A 22,232-nucleotide genomic window follows, 5' to 3' on the forward strand; every position below is an offset into this window, starting at 1 on the left:
GAGAGAGAGAGACAGAGAGAGACAGAGAGAGAGAGAGAGACAGAGAGAGTGAGAGAGACAGAGAGAGAGAGAGAGAGAGAGAGAGAGAGAGAGAGAGAGAGAGAGAGAGAGAGAGAGACAGAGAGAGAGAGAGAGACAGAGAGAGACTGAGAGAGACTGAGAGAGAGACAGAGAGAGTGAGTGAGACAGAGAGAGAGAGACAGAGAGAGAGAGAGAGAGTGAGTGAGAGAGAGTGAGACAGAGAGAGAGAGAGACAGAGAGAGAGAGAGAGAGAGAGAGAGAGAGAGAGAGAGAGAGAGAGAGAGAGAGAGAGAATGAGATGGAGAGGTAGATCCAGATAGTACTAGAGTGGGTGTTGTATACAGTCACATACAGTATATACTATACTAAAACTGTCAGGACATCTATCTGTATGTCCCTCCACTGCTCTCACACAAAGAAGTGTCTGTTATCCAGCAGGCAGAGCAAAGGCACTGAGGCCTTATTTCACTGTCAAATGAGTCCAGTGGCCTGAGGTATGGGAGAGGACAGTGATTGTACAACAAATGAAAATGAATGTTTCACAACTCTGTAACCGCCAGCTGGATCATTTCACTTCCAAATCTCAGGCAAATCAGGAACCTCATCGTTGTTTAGCATGCTGGTTTCTATCACATCCCGTGACTCCATTTGAGAGGGTTTGGCATTCTTGAGGTATTAATTTAATTGTATGCATTGATCAACACATTTATTTGCTGTTCCTGATGATAAGAATAAAGACATGTCAAAGTAATCTACACTACAGTTTGCACACAATTTCCATCTCTCGTTTACAACCGTACAGATGTAATATTAATAATAATATTTTGGTGGGTGCTTATGTTTGAATTGGAAATGTGTTTTTTTGCCTTTCCCAACCCCGAGACACCCTCGAAGAGTGGGGTCATGGCCTTCTCAAAATAGTTACACAACATTAAAACATCTAGAACCCCAACTTAACTAAAATATATAATAAGCTAAGGACTTTCAGAGGGAAGTTACAACCAGGTTCCATTTCTCTCTCCTCTCCTCTCCTCTCCCGTCTCTCTCCTCTCATCTATCACACACACACGCATGCACACACACACACACACACACACACACACACAAACACACTGACTAATGACCTTCGATAGGAAAATCAGCCTATGCATTTCTTATCAAAAACCTCTCTCAGCATTTCCTCTTTTGTGTCCAGCATTCAACACATTCAAACAAAGTTGAATAGCACTAACAAAAAACCTGATGGTGTAAAAATACATACTTCTATGATACAACAAAATATTAGTAAAAAAAAACAACAACTATTAATTATGGGAGTATGGATATTTAAATTCCTGATATTTTTTAATTCTTTTTGTAAAGGCCATACATGTCAAAATGTGACAACAATACAAGCACTGATAAATGAGAGAATGTATCTCCTCATCAGAAAGTCTCAGGTCTTTTTGGTTAATTGCTATAAAGGAAGAGGGAAAAATAATGGATATACAAAAGTAAGGATTCTTGCAGACAGCATTTGACCCAGGCCCTTCTTGCCTACCTAATATTGGCTCAGTTTTGAGGCATCCATCTTGAGCCAATGCCTCTGCCTCAATGATCCCCTTGTCTCAAGGAAGTCTTGATATGGCAGTGTTTGTTATCAGCAGTACAACAAAAACATATTTCACAATAAAATCAACTCCAATGGTTTACACACATTCAATTAATTAATATTGTTCTGTTTGATTTGCATACGTGATAGTATCTCTACTGCCTTTACAATAGCACACAGGGTTTCTTGGTGGCGACAGGTTGTGGGTTGAGAAAGGCTCGCACACCCTCAGCGAACACCTCTTTGATTCCGTCTTGGTTGAGGGCAGAGCATTCAAGGTACTTGATGGCTTGGATCTGCCTGGCCAGGGCGATGCCCTGCTGTTGGGTGATGGTCATCTGGTTCTGATCCTTTAGCTTCTTCAACACTTCCGGGTCATTACGCAGGTCCTTCTTGGTGCCCACCAGCAGAATGGGCGTATTGGGACAGTGGTGGGTGACCTCTGGGTGCCACTTGTGCTTGACGTTCTCAAAGGAGGGGGGGCTGGCAACAGAGAAGCAGATGACAAACACGTTGGTCTGGGGGTAGGAGAGTGTGCGCAGGCGGTCGTACTCCTCCTGGCCTGCTGTGTCCCACAGGTTGAGGCTAATAGTCCTGCTGTCCACAGTCACCTGGGCGCTGTAGTTGTCAAACACAGTGGGGATGTACTCCTTGGGGAAGGCGTTGGTGGTGTAGGAGATGAGGAGGCAGGTCTTCCCCACTGCACCATCTCCTACCACCACACACTTGATGCTCTGCATTCTGGCCCCTTCACTGTCTCAGACACCTGGACATGAGAAACACAGGGAGAAATGCACTTTAGGCTACAATGTTCACCAAAAGAGAGACACTGGCTAGGGCCCAACAAATGTAAACTGTTGAAAGTGATGTTTGTGGTTTAAAGTGCTCTCACACTTTATCGGGTACGAACATCACTCTCACGCCCTCATTTACACAGTACAGTTTGACACCATCTATTTATATCTGTCTTTGTTAATCTACTGGCTTTCATTTCAACTTGAACATTATGTTAATCTGTGGGCCTACTTCATTTATAGTTACAGTACATAAGGCCTGTGTTCCCCATGAATTCAAGTGTGAACACTGAAACTTCAAAATATGGGTGGAGACTGGAGTTTGAAATACATGCAGTAATTGTAATTCATTGTGAGAGAGGAGAGCTGGACTCTTCCCACAGCTCTCTTAGAATGTTGGAGAAAACATGAATATAGCTAAACCCAGTCTACAGGGACCCGAGCCTGGGAGCACTGAAATGTACTTCTCTGTACACTGACTGGGGATAGTTCATCAAATCCAATAAACCTTTGTATGCCTACCAGCACTGATGCATACCTTTGGCCTATCCACTGAATATCAATGATAGGTGACATTCACTCATTTTAGGCCATCAACAAGGCCATAGCATTCTGATCGTGTACATTTCTCATTTCATTCACCTAGATTATTAAGAAAAGGGCTATGTGTTAATAGGGGACCAATAGTAACCCTGAAATTAGAAAGAGAGTTCAACATAAATTACAAAAAAGGTTTTTCACCATTATCATCATTTGAAAGAAAAAGAGACGACTACAGTCAGCAGATCAAGTTATAACTTTAAATGGGCGGAGTGAAACACAAAATAACTGTCACATATAAATATTGCAATTGTGGATTTGAACATTGCATGTCATATCGTAGGCCTACAGAGTTTTGATATAGAATAGCGCCTACCAACATTATAACGGCAGTTGGCTACCTCGCCTTATGGTGCGTCACCCAAGTGCTTCCGTAGGATTATGTGTTACAGCCTACATATCTATTATACAGTAGTAGTACATAATTACAACAATTTGACAACAAAAACATGCAAATGTTAAAAACAAGTCAGACTCACCAAACATACTATCTTTACTGGCAGGTTTTGTATGAACATGTAGCCTTCAATCTGTCAGAGAGCGTCAAAGCAGTCAAGCAAAGTGTTGCTGTAGTGGAGGAAGTGTGTGTGTTCGCTGAAGAGGAAGCCACCCGAGAAATAATGGCACTGTGAGGAAGTGTACTGTCTCCTCACCACGACTATTGTTTTAAATATACGTTGCTGGTAGAATATTAAACAGCATTTTTAAATAAAATTGTTACCCAATGAATGATCTTATTTGACATTCAAATGTACAGAATAGGAATAACCATATCGTTGTTAGGCCCAGTGCAGACAAAATTCAGTGTTTCCTGTGTTTTATATCATATTGCACAACAGATGATGAAACTAACACTGTAGAAGTGGGAAGAAAAGGGATCAGTGTTATTCCTAATTGTTGCTGGTTGAAAATATAATGTACAAAAGAACATCTAATCCTCAGGTTTGCAATGGGCAGGAGTTTTGGCTTGCCTGGTGACATCACCAGGCGGTAAATTGGTTAATAGACCAATAACAAAAAGAGTTCCAAACCTCTCTGGCAATAACAGCTAGTTTTCAGTTTTCTTCTCCACACTCAGACCACTACCAGACAGTCCTAGCAAAATTCTTGCTTGAGAAATATTTTATTGCTAAAAACGCGATTTTGGTCAAATTTTATGGAAAACTATTAAAATATGGTACTTAATTGTTACCCAGAAATGATTTGATATTGATATAAACATGGCTGCAATGGGCCTTTAAACTAAGAATTTATGATTTAGCATTAGTTTATGATACAGTATATTATCAGATCAAGTTGTATCATACACCTTTATTACAAGAAGTTGGGATTTATCATGATAAGGCCTACATGATAAGGCCTACATGATAAGGCCTACATGAAAAGGCCTATCCCATTGAGGCTCAAATCTGTTCTGATGGGGGCATCAGTTCCATCAGAAGATGCCCCCCCTCTTTTCCCCCATCAACACATCTCCTCCCCTTTTATTGCTAGTGTTGTGTAACCTACAGCCTCAAGGTGGCATACTTGAGCTTAGTTGTGTTGGGACTGATGAGTCGATGAGCTCCACTGTTCCTTTGTTCTGATAGCCTACATAGATTTAGATAGACACCACCTTATTGTATCTGTCCTTTTGAGAGCACAGGCAGTGCCATTGAGACCATCTCCATTTTGAAGTAGTCCATTTTCTTCTTTAACTACATTGAACAAAAATATAAAACATAAATATAAACCATTTCAAATAGTTTACTGAGTTACAGTTCATATAAGGAAATCAGTCATTTTAAATAAATTCCATAGGCCCTAATCTATGGATTTCACACGACTGGTCACAGATACCTTTAAAATCAGGTGGGGGCGGATCAGAAAACCAGTCAGTATCTGGTGTGACCACCATTTGCCTCATGCAGCACAACACATCTTCTTGATCAGGATGTTGATTGTGGCCTGTGGAATGTTGTCCCACTCCTCTTCAAGGGCTGTGTGAAGTTGCTGGATATTGGAGGGAACTTGAACACGCTGTCGTATACGTCAATCCAGATCACCCCAAACATGCTCAAATCAAATCAAATCTAATTTTATTTGTCACATACACATGGTTAGCAGATGTTAGTGCAAGCGTAGTGAAATGCTTGTGCTTCTAGTTCCGACAATGCAGTAATAACCAACAAGTAATCTAGCTAACAATTCCAAAACTACTACCTTATAGACACAAGTGTAAGGGGATAAATGTGTGACTTGTCTAGTGAATATGGAGATAATAGAAGAACTGGGACATTTTCAGCTACCAGAAATTGTGTACAGATCCTTGCGACATGAGGCTGTGCATTATCATGCTGAAACATGAGGTGATGGCAGCAGATGAATGGCACGACGATGGGCCTCAGGATCTCATCAAGGTATGTCTGTGCATTCAAATTGCCATCTGTAAAATGTTATTGTATTTGTTGTCTGTAGCATATGTCTGACTATACCATAACCACATCGCCACCATGGGGCACTCTGTTCACAGCATTGACATCATCAAACCGCTTGCCCACACAACACCATACAAGCTGTCTACAATCTGCAAGGTACTGTTGAAACCGAGATTCATCCGTGAAGAATATACTTCTCGAGCTTACCAGTGGCTATTGCAAATTAGCATTTGCCCACTGAGTTAGGTTACAACCCTGAACTGCAGTCAGGTCTAGATCCTGGTGAGGAAGACGAGCACATACTTGAGCTTCCCTGAAACGGTTCCTGACAGTTTGTGCAGAACTTCTTTGGTTGTGCAAACCCACAGTTTCATCAGTTGTCCAGGTGGCTGGTCTAAGATGATCCCACAGGTGAAGAAGCCGGATGTAAAGGTCCAGAGCTGGCGTGGTTACATGTGGTCTGCGGTTGTGAGGCCAGTTGAACATACAGCCAAATTCTCTAAAACAACGTTAGAGGTGGCTTATGGTAGTGAAATTAACAATGAATTCTCTGGCAACAACTCTGGTGAACATTCCTGCAGTCAGCATGCCAATTGCACGCTCCCTCAAAACTTGAGACATCTGTGGCATTGTGTTTTGTGAAAAAACTGCACATTTTAGAGCGGCCTTTTATTGTCCCCCAGCACAAGGTGCACCAGTGTAATGATCATGCTGTTTAATCTGCTTCTTAATGTGCCACACCTGTCAGGTGGAAGGATTATCTTGTTAAAGGAAAAATGGGGGTGTAAATACAGGGGTGTAAATACATTCCTGCACAAAATGATTTTTTTCTTTGTATAGAACATTTCTGGGATCTTTTATTTCAGCTCATGAAACATGGGACCAACACTACATGTTGAGCTTATATTTGTGTTCTTTGTACTTGTATGACAAATTGAATGAGTGCACACTGCCACCTAGAGTGTGTTGTTTGAACAGGTAAAAATCCAAAGTTGGTGATTTACTGCCGCAGTTATGGAATGTTTCCTTACAGGTATGATTTATTGCCTGATCCTTCCTGGTGACCTGGATGGAATTATGTGATCATTCCGTAACCCATACAAAGTCCCACCCAGTGACTACTTCAAAATGGTGAAAATCCTCAATGGCTCTGCCTGTGCTAAAATATATTTTGGGCGCTAGAGTTCTCTATCTATCTCTATGCCTCAAAAATCTCAACGAATTTACTTGTGTGTGAAGCCAGAATGAGCAACAGCTAGCAACAATAAGGCTGTGACCTACAGTAGGAGATTTCCATAAAAACATGTCCTGCGTTGATATTGCTACAAACGTAGCATACAAATGTTTGGTATTAATTTAGATAAAATATATTTAATTGAACTAGGCAAGTCAGATAAGAACAAATTCTACAATGACAGGTTAACTAACTTGTTCAGGGGTAGAAAAACAGATTTTGTTAACTCTTTCAGCTCAGGGACTCGATCAAGCAACCTTTCAGTTACTGGCCCAATGCTCCAACCACTAGGCTATCTAGGTGTGGCATATGGACAATAAACACTGCTCAAAAAAATTAAGGGAACACTTAAACAACACAATGTAACTCCAAGTCAATCACACTTCTGTGAAATCAAACTGTCCACTTAGGAAGCAACACTGATTGACAATAAATTTCACATGCTGTTGCGCAAATGGAATAGACAACAGGTGGAAATTATAGGCAATTAGTAAGACACCCCCAATAAAGGAATGGTTCTGCAGGTGGTGACCACAGACCACTTCTCAGTTCCTATGCTTCCTGGCTGATGTTTTGGTCACTTTTGAATGCTGGCGGTGCTTTCACTCTAGTGGTAGCATGAGACGGAGTCTACAACCCACACAAGTGGCTCAGGTAGTGCAGCTCATCCAGGATGGCACATCAATGCGAGCTGTGGCAAGAAGGTTTGCTGTGTCTGTCAGCATAGTGTCCAGAGCATGGAGACGCTACCAGGAGACAGGCCAGTACATCAGGAGACGTGGAGGTGGCCGTAGGAGGGCAACAACCCAGCAGCAGGAGGGCTACCTCCGCCTTTGTGCAAGGAGGAGCAGGAGGAGCACTGCCAGAACCCTGCAAAATGACCTCCAGCAGGCCACAAATGTGCATGTGTCTGCTCAAACGGTCAGAAACAGACTCTATGAGGGTGGTATGAAATCAAATCAAAATCAAATCAAATGTATTTATATAGCCCTTCGTACATCAGCTAATATCTCAAAGTGGTGTACAGAAACCCAGCCTAAAACCCCAAGCAGCAAGCAATGCAGGTGTAGAAGCACGGTGGCTAGGAAAAACTCCCTAGAAAGGCCAGAACCTAGGAAGAAACCTAGAGAGGAACCAGGCTATGTGGGGTGGCCAGTCCTCTTCTGGTTGTGCCGGGTGGAGATTATAACAGAACATGGCCAAGATGTTCAAATGTTCATAAATGACCAGCATGGTCCAATAATAATAAGGCAGAACAGTTGAAACTGGAGCAGCAGCACGGCCAGGTGGACTGGGGACAGCAAGGAGTCATCATGTCAGGTAGTCCTGAGGCATGGTCCTAAGGCTCAGGTCCTCCGAGAGAGAAAAAGAAAGAGAGAAAGAGAGAATTATATTAAATTCACACAGGACACTGAATAGGACAGGAGAAGTACTCCAGATATAACAAACTGACCCTAGCCCCCCGACACATAAACTACTGCAGCTTAAATACTGGAGGCTGAGACAGGAGGGTATGAGGGCCCGACGTCCACAGGTGGGGGTTGTGCTTACAGCCCAACACCGTGCAGGACGTTCGGCATTTGCCAGAGAACACCAAGATTGGCAAATTCGCCACTGGCGCCCTGTGCTCTTCACAGATGAAAGCAGGTTCACACTGAGCGCGTGTTCACACTGACAGACGTGGCAGAGTCTGGAGACGCCGTGGAGAACATTCTGCTACCTGCAACATCCTCCAGCATGACCGGTTTGGCGGTGGGTCAGTCATGGTGTGGGGTGGCATTTCTTTAGGAGGCCGCACAGCTCTCCATGTGCTCGCCAGAGGTAGCCTGAATGCCATTAGGTACTGAGATGAGATCCTCAGACCCCTTGTGAGACCATATGCTGGTGCGGTTGGCCCTGGGTTCCTCCTAATGCAAGACAATGCTAGACCTCATGTGGCTGGAGTGTGTCAGCAGTTCCTGCAAGAGAAAGGCATTGATGCTATGGACTGGCCCTCCCGTTCCCCAGACCTGAATCCAATTGAGCACATCTGGGACATCATGTCTCGCTCCATCCACCAACACCAAGTTGCACCACAGACTGTCCAGGAGTTGGCGGATGCTTTAGTCCAGGTCTGGGAGGAGATCCCTCAGGAGAACATCCTCCACCTCATCAGGAGCATGCCCAGGCGTTGTAGGGAGGTCATACAGGCACGTGGAGGCTACACACACTACTGAGCCTAATTTTGACTTGTTTTAAGGACTTTACATCAAAGTTGAATCAGCCTGTAGTGTGGTTTCCCACTTTAATTTTGAGTGTGACTCCAAATACCGACCTCCATGGGTTGATAAATTTGATTTCCATTGATAATTTTTGTGTCATTTTGTTGTCAGCACATTCAACTATGTAAAGAAAAAAGTATTTAATAAGAATATTTCATTCATTCAGATCTAGGATGTGTTATTTTAGTGTGTTTTTGAGCAGTGTACAAAGGCTAATGGCTGTTGCTATTACCTACGACGCAACGTGTAGTGCCTGTATACTGGCCATATATCACAAACCCCCGAGGTGACTTATTGCTTTAATAAACTGGTTACTAACGTAATTAGAGCAGTACAAATAAATGTTTGTCATTCACTGAATACTGATTGACTGACAGCCGTGGTATTTCAGACCATATACTACGGGTATGACAAATCATGTATTTTTACTGCAAAAATTACGTTGGTACCCAGTTCATAATACAAATAAGGCACCTTCGGCTTAGGGCTGTTCTTAGGAACGACGGTCCTTATTGCTTAAATATATAATAACTCTAACATAATTAGATATCCGGATATATTTTTTATTCAATAATTCACTTACACCGTTTACAGGGTTGTACAATTATTTTGAAGGATGATTAAAAAAAAACTGAACAGGAAGTGATTCGTTAATATTGCTGGATTCACATGGGTGAAGCAACCCAGTCTGAAGAACATTTTTTTGTGTGTGGGGGAAACCGGCTGTAGCGGACATGTAGCTAGTGCATTACGACCGCTCTGTGTTTGAATCAATCATAAATACTTTTTTCTTACTTGAGTGTATTTTATCCAGTAAATTGACGTAAAAGGACGGGGTTGCTAAGTTGCTCGCGTTCTATCACTGTAGCTAGTTCGTGTGCGATGATTTGTCGGTTTAGCCATCTTCCTAGCTGCTGACAGTGGTCTGAAGGCTGCTGTTCTGTTGCGGTGGTGAGCTACCCGAAGAAGCGGCCCTGACCATAACGTTAGCTAGCTGGCTTTATCCAAGTATCTGTTAGTCGACCACCTCGGCCGTTGCATTGGATTGTCTGCGCATTGCTGGCTGGCTAGCTAGCTACCTAACGTCAGCTGGCTAAACAGAGCGGAAAGTCATCTGTCATATGCAGATATGACAGCCAACTAGCTAGCTAGCCAGCTAACTTCGCTCTTTATCCATGGAATACAAATGGGTTTCTTTTTGGAGTATGGACCTACGATTGATGGCGTGCCTTTGAGTCTACGGTAACCCACAATAGTTGTAATAAGAAAAGCATCCAATGCAAAAGTATTGAAAGGTAACTAACTAGCTACTATACATTTAATTGCTACCTAGAAAATCATGAAACGACTTACTTGATTATGATAGCTTTTCAGGCCGGGCTGTCAAGCTCCCAGCTGTCACTTTTTAATTTTTATAACGTGGGTTAGCCAGACATGTATTTAGCTACTGACTGGTAACGTTAGCTATGATTGCTTGTTATCCATGTGCAGCTAATATAGGCCTGTAATGTAATATAATTATTTTATTGATGGTGAAATTGTTTGCTAGTAGTGTTATGGTTTAGCATTAGCCAACCACTGATTTTTGTGAGAGCCTGTATTATCTGACTTAGCCCTATGTGACTTCTATACTATGTCTGATGATATTTGGCTTGTAAAGCTCTGATGTGATCTCATTTGATGCTTAAGTCCTTTTAGATTGTAATAATCATGCAGTGTCATTGTTTGAAATCTGAAGTTTGCATAGTAAAATCATTAGGCTAGTAGCTAACATTGTAGCTATTAATGCGTGATGTCCCTCTTAACGTTTCCTCTCCATCCTCTTCCTAGCAAACCTCCATTATGGATTTCAGCAAATCGTTGACCTTGTGGATTGCATGCTTATGCCTCCTGAGGGAAAGCTGGACTGTACAAGCCAGCTCAGACCACCATCATATTGATAATGGTGTGTCAGGTATGTAAATATCATTCAGAAAGTTCTGAACGTTATGACACATATGTCATCATTCAGCCCATATGCCAGCATGTGTATATTCATACAATACTCCATACACAATGTGATCAAAATTGGACACATTGTAGACATTTGTTGCATTATCAGTGTTCTAGAACCTCCTCTACCATTCCTGTATTTAGGAATGGTGCTGGCTCTAAATGTAGCCATGCTGAGAATAGTTAGGGTATGCAATCTCCATTAAGCTCTGTCCTCGGGTGGTCATGGCACACTGTCAAGTCAGGGAGTCGTGCATCTTCGTAGTGAGTTTGTTTTGTTACCTATTGACAAGTCAGTCAAAACATTTTTCACTCATCTTCACTAGTTTTGCCACAGCATTCAGTGTCAGAACCAAACGGAATATGTGAAAGGATTGTCATAGATTTAGTTTAAACTAAACTACATGGCACTGAGCATTTTTGGGACTTAGCAAAAATGTAAGGAACATCATATAGGTGCCAAAGCCTCATGTCAGCTACAATAGCAGACTAGACCTAGCCTATTCATTGTTAGTTTTCGACTGGATCAGACCCCTAGATTTATGGAAGTGTTAGCTGTATTTATTGCGAATGGACAATTGTGGGAATGTCCTAACGAGTCTCTTCTGGCGTTCCCTTTTTGGTGGGTATGGATCATGCATTGTCATGTCATATTTATACAGCTGACGGCTACTTAAGTGCCTGCCCATCATTTTATCATCACTGTTTATACACTTGAACAGTGTTGATGTTGAACTTGTGGAATTCATAATTTATCATGTAGTGCCATGCTTCCTGTCTAAGGGGCCCTTAACTAATGTAGGCCTATTCCGGAAACAATTGAGATGTTTAGAAATGAATAACAATATCTTTGAAGACCACTCTCGGCCTGACTTCTGTAAGTAAGTCTATTCTATACCGCTTACAGTAATTGTGCCTCTACTTGTAAGGTCTTTGATTTGACATCATGCATTGAGGCCAGACTGTGTAAAGGCTTGGACAGGGGCCCAGTCATGGAGTGATACAACATGTTTGGCTATCACAGTGACCCATCTCCAATAGAGATTGTATTTGGGGTAAAACATTATACGGTTTAGTGTTTTTTCTGGACCTGTTGGTGGTGAGACATTCATTGAATGTGGCCTAGCTAGCCACATGCATAATGTATAGGTTAGTGTCTGTGCTCAGCAACAGTTTAACTAGCTCGTGGCGTTTGTGTGATGAAGAGGCTCGGTGCCTGGAGAGGGTTGACTACTACAGACTACTACAGACTACTGCCTACTACAGTAAGCCTGGTTGGGCATCCTGGAGTCATTAGTAATTACACCGGCAGTGAAGTGGAATGTTCCAGAGGGCAAGTGCGTGTTCAATCTTCTACAGGCACACATACAGAGAGAGTGTTACATAACTTAAAGCTTTTGAAAAGGTAGTCTAGTATGTAAATACCTGATCTCCAGACCCAGAAAGTTTGCAAACCAAATGAAAAAGAGTGTGTGAGTGAGAATAGCAGGTGATAAACATCGTCATTCTTTTCATAATGGCAGTGTTTTCTGAAGAAGCACTGGGCTGGAGTTCTGGAATGTAGACCCACTAGTATTTTCAAATACCCAAAACAACGGCCTAAAAGTACAAAATTTAACCACCACCATCACACACTTGGGTTGTAGACTTAACCCTTATCTAGTAGGCTAGCTGTGTTCAGCACACTGACTTGGGTTGTAGACTTAACCTTTATCTAGTAGGCTAGCAGTGTTCAGCACACTGACTTGCGTGGGTTGATTTGGAGCCCCCAGCGAGATGTATGCTTTTAGGTTGCTGACTTTAAATAACAGTTTGACCTGGAATGGATTTGTCAGTCAGTTATCTGGAGCCATATTAGCCAGGAGGCTTCCATTTTGAGCTGCATTGTTATTGTCAAACTGCCACTATAGATGGGGTTTGAGATTTGGTGCCTTCCATTGCAGCTGTACAGCCTAGTTAAGGCAGAGGAAATACTGTTTTTGATCAGAAATGCTCCACCCCACTTTCTGCTGCAGTGCAGTGGCACATTTTTGTGGCACATGCTACTGCCTGTATGCTTGTGCTGAAGAGAAGGCTTTACAGTCATCGAATGTTAGCATGTCTTAACAAGCAGCTCCAGAAAACCTGACAGGATGTCAGTTGATGGATTAGCAGCTTGTTGTAGCCTACTTACACTGTAAAAAAATATATATTATTGTTCTTGTTAGAGTTCCCGAATAGAGTGGGGTGGGTTTTGACAAAGATGTATGTTTCCTCGTGCACATAAAGGCTTCTTGAAGTCAGGAACAGTTTTACTCAAATAGAGAATTTATTTGAATAAATGGATAAATACAACAGTTAAAATCAGGATATAAGTTCAAAAAGGTAAGATTTATGCTCTTCTCTGTCCTTGTTTTCAGCAACTCTCACTGCCTCTCTCCCACAAACACATAAACCCTTCTGTTCAGCCAACTCAGTTTGGTTGGAGGGGCAACAATCCTGACTCAACACACATTCCTCACATATATAATTACACACTTAACTGTAGCAGACTAAATGTTTGACTGGAAGGACATGAAAAATGAAAAACAGGGTCCTTTAACAAATTAACATTCACACATAATGGGGAATGTATGAGTCTTTAGGTGAGGAAGTGCCATCATCCTCACAGGGTGTCAGCTGTGATGGTGATGGTTGTTGATATGCCTGGATATTATAGAATTGATTCCACATTGTCCACCTGTCACAGCTAGGGCTGGGCAATGTGGCCAAAATGTTCAATCACGGTATTTCAAAAATAATTGGACGGTATTTGACTGTATTTTTAGTTTTGAATAATAGTTGTACATTTGCTTAATGAGTAGTGAGTGATCCTAGTGCTTTGAGTAGTGAGTGATCCTAGTGCTTTGAGTAGTGAGTGATCCTAGTGCTTTGAGTAGTGAGTGATCCTAGTGCTTTGAGTAGTGAGTGATCCTAGTGCTTTGAGTAGTGAGTGAGCCTAGTGCTTTGAGTAGTGAGTGAGCCTAGTGCTTTGAGTAGTGAGTGAGCCTAGTGCTTTGAGTAGTGAGTGAGCCTAGTGCTTTGAGTAGTGAGTGAGCCTAGTGCTTTGAGTAGTGAGTGAGCCTAGTGCTTTGAGTAGTGAGTGAGCCTAGTGCTTTGAGTAGTGAGTGAGCCTAGTGCGTTGAGTAGTGAGTGAGCCTAGTGCGTTGAGTAGTGAGTGAGCCTAGTGCTTTGAGTAGTGAGTGAGCCTAGTGCTTTGAGTAGTGAGTGAGCCTAGTGCTTTGAGTGGCGAGTGAGCCTAGTGCTTTGAGTGGCGAGTGAGCCTAGTGCTTTGAGTGGCGAGTGAGCCTAGTGCTTTGAGTGGCGAGTGAGCCTAGTGCTTTGAGTGGCGAGTGAGCCTAGTGCTTTATGAGTGGCGAGTGAGCCTAGTGCTTTATGAGTGGCGAGTGAGCCTAGTGCTTTATGAGTGGCGAGTGAGCCTAGTGCTTTATGAGTGGCGAGTGAGCCTAGTGCTTTATGAGTGGCGAGTGAGCCTAGTGCTTTATGAGTGGCGAGTGAGCCTAGTGCTTTATGAGTGGCGAGTGAGCCTAGTGCTTTATGAGTGGCGAGTGAGCCTAGTGCTTTATGAGTGGCGAGTGAGCCTAGTGCTTTATGAGTGGCGAGTGATCCCAGGGTGGCAACACATACATTCTTAGTGATTTCAATGAGTCTTTCTCCATTCTGATTGTTTTATACTGTTCAATTCAACTTCAACCAAAACAAATTTCAGCACTTTTTTATAATTTCTACATTTCCTGCACTCAATTGCAATGGTGGAAACAGTAAAGATACATTAATAGAGCATTACTCAAGTGAAAGTCACCTAGTAAAGTACTACTTGAGTAAACAAGTATCAAATGTTTAAGTATCAAAAGTAAAAGTAGAACTAATTTCAGATTCCTTATATTAAGCAAAGCAGATGGCACCATTTTCTTGTTATTTTTTAATTTACGGATAGCCAGGGGCACACTCCAACACTCAGACATCATTTACAAACAAAGCATTTGTGTTTAGTGAGTCCTCCAGATCAGAGGCAGTAGATGACCAGGGATGTTCTCTGTTTACTGAGTCCTCCAGATCAGAGGCAGTAGATGACCAGGTATGTTCTCTTGGCAAGTGTGTGAATTGGACTATTTTCCTGTCTAGCTAAGCATTCATGTAACGAGTACTTTTAGGTGTCAGGGAAAATGTATGGAGTGAAAAAGTACAGTATTTTCTTTAGGAATGTATTGAAGTAAAAGTTGTCAAAAATAAAAATAGTCAAGTACAGATACCAAAAAATGACTTAAGTAAAAATACTTTCAAGTACTACTTAAGTACTTTACACCACTGTTCAATAGAGATCACTTCCACACTGCCACGTAGGGCTGCACGATATGGGCAGTTAATCTAGGACTTATTTTTAACCAAATGTTGCAATTGCGAATTAGAGCAAAACTGTTGGAATCATGGAAATATAATGACTATTCTAATTCTATAATTAGAATGTAATAGTGGGCACTTTGAATACAGTATTGTTTAAAATACCAGGAAGGAGTTATTGTGACAGGGTAGGAACTAAAGTGTTGGTAAGTGTTTTTTAGGGGAAGCTTTGGCTACATTGCATGTTTTCTCTTAGCTACTTCATGTAGCTAACATATTCTTGCTTTGCATATTCCTCTGATTTAGAAGATACTGTTGCACAAACAACATGCTGATTTAGACCATCACTGGTATCAGGCTGTATTAGCTAGCTATGTTTGCTCTTACTCATTGCATTTGGTAGCTAGCTAACAATTAGCGTCTCACAAGATTTAGGGCAACTTGATAAGAATAGACAAAGTAGCTGTTTGCTGATGTAAGAAACAAACTAATAGTGTCATCATAGAACGCTAGTGGATTTATATTTAGACGCAAAGTGCAAACAGCATTGTTGTCATCAACATTGTTGCATGTGCTGCATTGACCATGCAGACTGAACTCAAGTGTTTCATGGTTGAGGAACATCAAATGCGCTCCTTGAGTGACAGGCCATGGCTAGGTCTGTGTGGAAGCGGCACGGAGAGAAGGAGGACACAAGTAGCGAAGTAAACTAAAAATTGACATTTACACATGGTGTATCACATTTAACAAACCAACATTCAAATGCTGTTCTAGAAGGTAAAGTAAAAACCCGAACCGGTCCCTGCATCAATACCGGTATATCATAAAATACGGTATACCGTCCAGCCCTAGCCACAGGCTCTGTGGCTAGCTTGCTCTAGCTCTTGACAGGTCAGGGTATGGTGACTTTTGTGGCTCCAAAGAAGTTGAATCATTTGTCCCTATGCTGTTGCCTACAGCTAGACTGCTTGATATAATGCAATTCCATATCTTCACTTTTCTGGCCTCATTGCCATTTTCTGTGCAGCACTTGCTACCTTAATTTGCCTATTTCTTTGAAGTCTTTGTCTTAAATAGAGCTTCAGTAGGATTCCATGGACACTTGCTGTTGTGTGCTTCCTCATGATAGATATCATCACACAGGAAGATGCCTGATATCACATTTCTTAGTGTGAAATATGACGACATCGCACTAATGTAGGCATTGCCCTATTTACATTATTTTGAATTACAATGATGGCCTGGCAAATAGCCTCCTGTGGGGACGGGGACTGAGATAAAAAATATAGGACAAAACATACATCACGACGAGACACCACAACACTACATAAAGATAGTCCTAAGACGGCATGGTAGCAACACCACATGACAACAACATGGCAGCAGCACAATATGGTATCTGCACAAAACATGGTACAAACATTATTGTGCACAGACAAACCACAAAGGCAAGAAGGTAGAGACAACAATACATCATGTGAAGCAGCCACAACTGTCAGTAAGAGTGTCCATGATTGAGTCTATTTCATTTGTGTTTTGGTCAGGTTTCTGGGCAGGATAAGCCACACAGTCGTACAAGCAAAAATATTTTGCACAGACTCTTCGCTTTTATCCATCTGGTCAGCTCTTTCCCTTTTAGGGACTGTTGGCTATGACTTCTTTCAGCCATTTTGCCTGTATTTTTACCCTGCTATTTCATTATGAAGACTCCATTCTTTTGAACATTGAAGCTTTCAGAAATGACACTTGGCTACACTGCAGATATATGTGGCTTAGAGGCAGCCTTGGTTACCCTCCTGCACACAGCCCAGAATGTCTGCAGACTGCAGCTCAGACCAAACTACTTTTGACCTGAGATTGTATACTTAACATTGAAGCTTTCAGAAATGACACTTGGCTACACTGCAGATCTATGTGGCTTAGAGGCAGCCTTGGTTACCCTCCTGCACACAGCCCAGAATGTCTGCAGACTGCAGCTCAGAGCAAACTATGTTTTCCTCTGAGTTGACGCAAGGCCTTGTCTGTGATCTGCTGCAGCAGAGGGTTTCTAATCCCCCAGGAGACAGGGGAAGACTGCAGGCCAGGCAGACACACAGCATAATATACAGCCTAGCCAGATGGTTTCCTGACCATGACTACAGCCAGAGGTACTCCCGGCATGTGACACCATTCATACAACTATTTTTTTTCAAACAACTGAATTGGAATGGCTGCATAGCTGGAATTCTTGAGGTGAAAGTAAAAAGTGTGTTCACTATGTATAGACCTCTATGTACGTGCTATTATGCTGACGTGTAATAATGTATGCTAAGACAGGCGGGTCATTCCACGAATAGAGTACATTTTGGGTAGCGTAACTTGGTAAAATAAAAAGATATAAAGGTCTGTCATAAAGAGCACACTTTATAAAGATGTTTAATAGACGTCGACCGATTCATCGGAACGGCCGATTTCAAGTTTTCATAACAATCGGTAATCGGCATTTTTGGACACCGATCGTGGCCGACCTGTTATGCGAGTGCAGCAAGGAGCCAAGGTAAGGTGCTAGCTAGCATTAAACGTATCTTATAAAAAACAATCAATCTTAACATAATCACTAGTTAACTACACATGGTTAATGATATTACTAGTTTATCTAGTAATATTTATCTTTATCTAGTAGACTTTATCTGTCCTGCTTTGCATATAATCGATGCCGTGCCTGTTAATTTATCATTGAATCACAGCCTACTTCGCCAAACGGGTGATTTAACAAGCGCATTCATGAAAAAAGCACTGTCGTTGCACCAATGTGTACCTAACCATAAACATCAACGCCTTTCTTAAAGTCAATACACAAGTATATATTTTTAAACCTCATTAGTTAGTTAATATTGCCTGCTAACATGAATTTCTTTTAACTAGGGAAATTGTGTCACTTCTCTTGCGTTCATTGCACGCAGAGTCAGGGTATATGCAACAGTTTGGGCAGCCTGGCTCGTTGCGAACTAATTTGCCAGAACTTTACGTAATTATGACATAACATTGAAGGTGGTGCAATGTAACAGGAATATTTAGATTTATGGATGCCACCCGTTCGATAAAATATGGAACGGTTCTGTATTTCACTGAAACAAACCCTTTTTTTTAAATGATAGTTTCTGGATTTGACCATATTAATGACCTGTGGCTTGTATTTCTGTGTGTTATTATGTTATTAAGTCTGATTTGATAGACTGCTCTAACTGAGCGGTGGTAGGCAGCAGCAGGTTCGTAAGCAATATTTCAAACAGCACTTTCGTGTGTTTGACAGCAGCTCTTAGCTGTGCTTCAAGCATTGAACTGTTTATGACTTCAAGCCTATCAACTTCTGAGATCAGGCTGGTGTAACCGATGTGAAATGGCTAGCTAGTTAGCAGGGTGCTCACTAATAGCATTTCAATCGGTGACATCACTCGCTCTGAGACCTTGAAGTAGTTGTTCCCCTTGCTCTGCAAGGGCCGTGGCTTTTGTGGAGCGATGGGTAACAATGCTTCGAGGGTGACTTTTCGATGTGTTCCTGGTTCAAGCACAGGTAGGGGCGAGGAGAGGGACGGAAGCTATACTGTTACACTGGTAATACTATAGTGCCTATAAGAACATCCAATAGTCAAAGGTATATGAAATACAAATGGTATAGAGATAAATTGTCCTATAATTCCTATAATAACTACAACCTAAAACTTCTTACCTGGGAATATTGAAGACTCATGTTAAAAGGAACCACCAGCTTTCATATGTTCTCATGTTCTGAGCAAGAAACTTAACCTAGCTTTTTTTTTTTACATGGCACATATTGCACTTTTACTTTCTTCTCCAACACTTTTGTTTTTGCATTATTTAAACCAAATTGAACATGTTTCATTATTTGAGGCTACATTTATTTTATTTGTGTATTAAGTTAAAATAAAAGTGTTCATTCAGTATTGTTGTAATTGTCATTTACAAATAAATAAATAAATACAAAATTGGCCGATTTTTAATCGGTAGTGGCTTTTTTTTGGTGTCCTCCAATAATCGGTATCGGCATTGAAAAATCATAATCGGTCGACCTCTAATCTTTTATAATCTCAAGGGGGTAACAACAAGCCTATAGTACATGCCATTAAAGTAACGGTTGACCGTAACAGGGTTGAAGTTTTCATCTTAATTAGCCATTAATTAGCCCTTGATATGGAGAAGGGAAGCTTTGTACAACAGGGAAGGGCAATTCAATGCAAGCTTCACATTTTTTTACATTGTTAAAACATTTCTAGCTCATCTATTAGTAACAGGATGTTATGCTTAGTTTTCCATCACTAAACACCAGAAAAGGAGAGTAAATACTATGATTTGACTGTTATATTTCAATGTTTCTTAAAAAAAAAAATGTTTTAAATAAAGGAATATAGTTTTACTATATTAAATAAAATGAGAGTTCAGTTGACGTAACAGGGTTGACATTAAGAATGATGAACAGGATTAAATGAATCATTAATCAAATTAAATGAATCATCATCTTCAGAAAGGACAATCAAAGCAACAACATAACTAGGGCTTTACAATGATGGTGAAAACCTGAAGAAGTGTTGGGGTTCCATCTTCTTCCCAGGAAAGTTGGAAAAATATGACGAGGGACATGTCACAATGCAGATAATTTTTTTCATTTTTTTTTATTCATATAAAAAAACCGTATTTATAGAAATGTCCATGTGGTATATATTAAAAGGCACTTCATTCAAATCAAATCAAATCAAATTTATTTATATAGCCCTTCGTACATCAGCTGATATCTCAAAGTGCTGTACAGAAACCCAGCCTAAAACCCCAAACAGCAAGCAATGCAGGTGGAGAAGCACGGTGGCTAGGAAAAACTCCCTAGAAAGGCCAATACCTAGGAAGAAACCTAGAGAGGAACCAGGCTATGTGGGGTGGCCAGTCCTCTTCTGGCTGTGCCGGGTGGAGATTATAACAGAACATGGTCAAGATGTTCAATGTTCATAAATGACCAGCATGGTCGAATAATAATAAGGCAGAACAGTTGAAACTAGAGCAGCAGCACAGTCAGGTGGAAGTTGAAACTGGAGCAGCAGCATGGCCAGGTAGACTGGGGACAGCAAGGAGTCATCATGTCAGGTAGTCCTGGGGCATGGTCCTAGGGCTCAGGTCAGTTGAAACTGGAACAGCAGCATGGCCAGGTGGACTGGGGACAGCAAGGAGTCATCATGTCAGGTAGTCCTGGGGCATGGTCCTAGGGCTCAGGTCCTCCGAGAGAAAGAAAGAGAGAAGGAGAGAATTAGAGAACGCACACTTAGATTCACACAGGACACCGAATAGGACAGGAGAAGTACTCCAGATATAACAAACTGACCCCAGCCCCCCGACACATAAACTACTGCAGCATAAATACTGGAGGCTGAGACAGGAGGGGTCAGGAGACACTGTGGCCCCATCCGAGGACACCCCCGGACAGGGCCAAACAGGAAGGATATAACCCCACCCACTTTGCCAAAGCACAGCCCCCACACCACTAGAGGGATATCTTCAACCACCAACTTACCATCCTGAGACAAGGCTGAGTATAGCCCACAAAGATCTCCGCCACGGCACAACCCAAGGGGGGGGGGGGGGGCGCCAACCCAGACAGGATGACCACAACAGTGAATCAACCCACTCAGGTGACGCACCCCCTCCAGGGACAGCATGAGAGAGCCCCAGCAAGCCAGTGACTCAGCCCCTGTAATAGGGTTAGAGGCAGAGAATCCCAGTGGAAAGAGGGGAACCGGCCAGGCAGAGACAGCAAGGGCGGTTCGTTGCTCCAGAGCCTTTCCGTTCACCTTCCCACTCCTGGGCCAGACTACACTCAATCATATGACCCACTGAAGAGATGAGTCTTCAGTAAAGACTTAAAGGTTGAGACCGAGTTTGCGTCTCTGACATGGGTAGGCAGACCGTTCCATAAAAATGGAGCTCTATAGGAGAAAGCCCTGCCTCCAGCTGTTTGCTTAGAAATTCTAGGGACAATTAGGAGGCCTGCGTCTTGTGACCGTAGCGTACGTATAGGTATGTACGGCAGGACCAAATCAGAGAGATATGTAGGAGCAAGCCCATGTAATGCTTTGTAGGTTAGCAGTAAAACCTTGAAATCAGCCCTTGCTTTGACAGGAAGCCAGTGTAGAGAGGCTAGCACTGGAGTAATATGATCAAATTTTTTGGTTCTAGTCAGGATTCTAGCAGCCGTATTTAGCACTAACTGAAGTTTATTTAGTGCTTTATCCGGGTAGCCGGAAAATAGAGCATTGCAGTAGTCTAACCTAGAAGTGACAAAAGCATGGATTAATTTTTCTGCATCATTTTTGGACAGAAAGTTTCTGATTTTTGCAATGTTACGTAGATGGAAAAAAGCTGTCCTCGAAATGGTCTTGATATGTTCTTCAAAAGAGAGATCAGGGTCCAGAGTAACGCCGAGGTCCTTCACAGTTTTATTTGAGACGACTGTACAACCATTAAGATTAATTGTCAGATTCAACAGAAGATCTCTTTGTTTCTTGGGACCTAGAACAAGCATCTCTGTTTTGTCCGAGTTTAATAGTAGAAAGTTTGCAGCCATCCACTTCCTTATGTCTGAAACACATGCTTCTAGCGAGGGCAATTTTGGGGCTTCACCATGTTTCATTGAAATGTACAGCTGTGTGTCATCCGCATAGCAGTGAAAGTTTACATTATGTTTTCGAATAACATCCCCAAGAGGTAAAATATATAGTGAAAACAATAGTGGTCCTAAAACGGAACCTTGAGGAACACCGAAATTTACAGTTGATTTGTCAGAGGACAAACCATTCACAGAGACAAACTGATATCTTTCCGACCGATAAGATCTAAACCAGGCCAGAACATGTCCGTGTAGACCAATTTGGGTTTCCAATCTCTCCAAAAGAATGTGGT

General features: G+C 41.9%; 2 protein-coding genes across 3 annotated transcripts in view; one reads left to right on the plus strand and one right to left on the minus strand.

Annotated features, from left to right (window-relative positions):
* Window positions 1-1,329: 1,329 nt before the first annotated feature.
* LOC109909272 (rho-related GTP-binding protein RhoG) lies at window positions 1,330-3,928 on the minus strand. Its single transcript, XM_020508341.2, has 2 exons — window positions 3,486-3,928; window positions 1,330-2,378 (listed from the first exon to the last, which is right to left on the minus strand). Exon 2 carries the CDS (start codon window positions 2,350-2,352, stop codon window positions 1,777-1,779), a length of 576 nt encoding a protein of 191 aa, XP_020363930.1. The 5' UTR covers window positions 2,353-2,378; window positions 3,486-3,928; the 3' UTR covers window positions 1,330-1,776.
* Window positions 3,929-9,582: 5,654 nt separating this feature from the next.
* LOC109909271 (stromal interaction molecule 1) overlaps window positions 9,583-22,232 on the plus strand; it is a 58,283-nt gene continuing 45,633 nt past the window's right edge. Inside the window, exons 1-2 of one of the 2 annotated variants that reach the window (XM_031795437.1) lie at window positions 9,583-10,213; window positions 10,749-10,872. In XM_031795437.1, the coding sequence (XP_031651297.1) occupies window positions 10,761-10,872 (112 nt within the window). In that variant the 5' untranslated portion in view covers window positions 9,583-10,213; window positions 10,749-10,760. The remainder of the gene's footprint in view (window positions 10,214-10,748; window positions 10,873-22,232) is intronic. The other variant, XM_031795438.1, reaches the window with a different exon arrangement.

This window comes from Oncorhynchus kisutch, linkage group LG18, assembly GCF_002021735.2.
Source record: "Oncorhynchus kisutch isolate 150728-3 linkage group LG18, Okis_V2, whole genome shotgun sequence".
Lineage (NCBI taxonomy): Eukaryota > Metazoa > Chordata > Actinopteri > Salmoniformes > Salmonidae > Oncorhynchus > Oncorhynchus kisutch.